Source organism: Echinococcus granulosus (assembly GCF_000524195.1).
Source record: "Echinococcus granulosus chromosome Unknown EG_S00110, whole genome shotgun sequence".
Lineage (NCBI taxonomy): Eukaryota > Metazoa > Platyhelminthes > Cestoda > Cyclophyllidea > Taeniidae > Echinococcus > Echinococcus granulosus.
The window spans coordinates 1-2,421 of record NW_020170490.1 but is presented as its reverse complement, the minus strand read 5'-3'; the positions used below and the strand labels follow the sequence as shown (position 1 = coordinate 2,421).

The 2,421-nt window shown below is 41.0% G+C and overlaps 1 protein-coding gene across 1 annotated transcript in view; it reads right to left on the bottom strand. All coding sequences in view use genetic code 11, as the record gives it.

Annotated features, from left to right (window-relative positions):
- EGR_08537 (Aristaless-related homeobox protein) overlaps nucleotides 1–1,353 on the bottom strand; it is a gene marked incomplete at both ends in the record, with an annotated part of 5,882 nt that extends 4,529 nt beyond the window's left edge. Inside the window, 2 exons of the mRNA XM_024497786.1 lie at nucleotides 131–996; nucleotides 1,239–1,353. Of these exons, the coding sequence (XP_024347767.1) occupies nucleotides 131–996; nucleotides 1,239–1,353 (981 nt within the window). The remainder of the gene's footprint in view (nucleotides 1–130; nucleotides 997–1,238) is intronic.
- Between the last annotated feature and the right edge of the window lie 1,068 nt (nucleotides 1,354–2,421).

Below are 2,421 nucleotides of genomic sequence, written 5' to 3'. Positions count from 1 at the left end.
ATGCCTAAATTAGCTCACTAAGCCAAACTTAAAATGATTGCTGGATAAAAGAATTTACCGCAATTGATGTCTCCTTAGTATCGTCTCAATTTGAGATAAAGCTTACTAAATTAATCGAATGGAGACTCACATTAACTCGAGATTCGTCGAGATCAAGTAGTTGTGCCAACCTACATCTTGTGTCAATATTTGGAAACCTATTCTCCTGGAATACACGCTCTAGGAAACTGAGTTGTCGCATAGTGAAGACTGTTCGGCTTCGACGCCCACTTTCCCTCCGAGAATCAGACTCTTCGTGGTGTTTCGAGGCCTCATCTGCAGGACTATATTGGGTTGCAGAGTTGTCGCACCCAAATTCCAGGCTTTGATAGGTAGCAGAAGGCTGCTTACTCATTCTCGGTTGTGTCGGTCGAGTGCCACATTGCCCCCGCGTTTGTTGTCGGAGTTTAGACCTGTCCTCCGATCTAGTTAAATTAGCATCTGAGTGTAGCTGATCGACTGAAGTTCCACTGGAATGATGACTTTGTGGGGATGTATTTTCAGAATCAGGGTTTCGGTGCATCCCTTGCCATAATATAAACATAAAGTAATTATATGCTTGAAGGTACTCCTCGGAGATTGGAGGTCCACTCTCTTTCTTAGAAGTGTAATTGGGACTAAGGCTCCTACCTGGAGGTTGGAATGCTAAATCTCCACTCATTACAGAAGGTTGTGTGTTGGAGATGGGAAAACTTGGTTGACTTTCATAACTTCTTCGCATTACTTCGAGGAGTTTGAATAGGTAATTGGCATAGAACTGCTCACTAGCCTTTTCCTCATCCGGTTTATGGTCTTCTTGGACTAAATTTTCAGAATCGCAAATATGCTTTATGGCAGAGGTGGATGGAAGTTGGGATTTCGGTTTATCACAAATTATAGAAGTGTGCTTGGTTGTAGTTGATGCAGTGCCTTGGCTTTCCTGCGTTCGGCTCGATCCATCGGTTTCGGACGCCTGATCTGCAAGAAATATATAAATCTTGCTAACAAACTCCAGAAGTAAAGACAGGTCTATCTAAGCTTGAGTAATCAACAATGGCATGAAGCTTTTCAATACAGTTCCCCTATCCCGATGAGGTCTTTGAGAGAAATTAAACTTCGGTACCCACAACACCAAGGTCTTGAAGGTTGCCATAATTTTGTGAACAAAGAAGCACATTAAAGATATGTAATGCAGAAAAAGTCAATTTAATTATGTTTACCTGATGAGGGAGTCTTTGAGTTTCCAGCCTTTGCCTCCACGATGAGCCTTGGACCAGGTGATTGCCTTGATCCGAATGATTGAAGGCTGCTCCTTCTGTTAATTGGGTCCACCATTGTGCAGAATCGATTTACAATGAAATATAAAATAGTCAAAAAAACACAAGAATTGCGGCTTGATTACAGCTAACTTGACCAAACAAAAGGTAGCATAGGTCAACAATCAAATGAAACCTTGACCTAATGTGATTAAGACTGAATGGCCACCCGCATATCCAATCAGCTTCATCTTTATCATCGCAACCTGATTGGTTAAAAGAGTGGAAATTCATTAATAAATAAACAAGAAAGAATGTAAAAATGTGTTGCATAAATAACTCACCCCGAATGAAAGGAGAGTCCATATTTGTTCCCATTTTACTATTAACTACTTTAGATCGGCAGTCTGCATGAGTTGGACATAATTTGTTGACATCATGGGGTTCTGCTCATGCTTGCAGCATTGCAGTCCTTCTCTGCTAGAGCAATTAGACGCCTTTTATACTTGTAAAGATTATTGCATTTTTTGAGAAGATCGGACCTAAGAAAACAGCTTTCATGTACCCAGAAACCTCACAACACTGTACTGCATTAGGCCAGATCAGCAAACAAGATGTGATGGTGAAAATGTCCACTGTTTATTTATGAGGCAATTGGACTATAGAATTTAATGCCTACTCAAGGAGAAGAGATGTTTGAAGGGATAAAAAGTGCCTAGCTGATTGATTGCATTTGGAAAAAGAAGTGTTGTGAGAACGATTAGCCACAACTACGACGGGAGGGAAACAATTGAAGTAAAGGACAAAATAAGTAAGAGCTAGTGGAGAGTTGTTTAAGATCTGGACAAAGGAAGTGATTACACTAACTTGGTGGTCAGCACTACTAGAGCGTCTCGACTCTCTTTTAGATCAACTCCTCAACACAGTTCTTCATATCCGAGCACCACTTCGACTGCAGTAATCTGGAGTAGAAGTAGCCTTTGGACTCTTTATCTTCACTTGCGTTAAATCGCTAAAAGGTCCTTCTTCGCTGTCACTTTCCTGCCTCTGTAATACCTAACCTCCAAATGAAGGGCATAAGCGGATGATACATTGACACTTCAGTGCCCGCCTTGAGGAGAGTTTTTATATTAACTGAATTACCAAT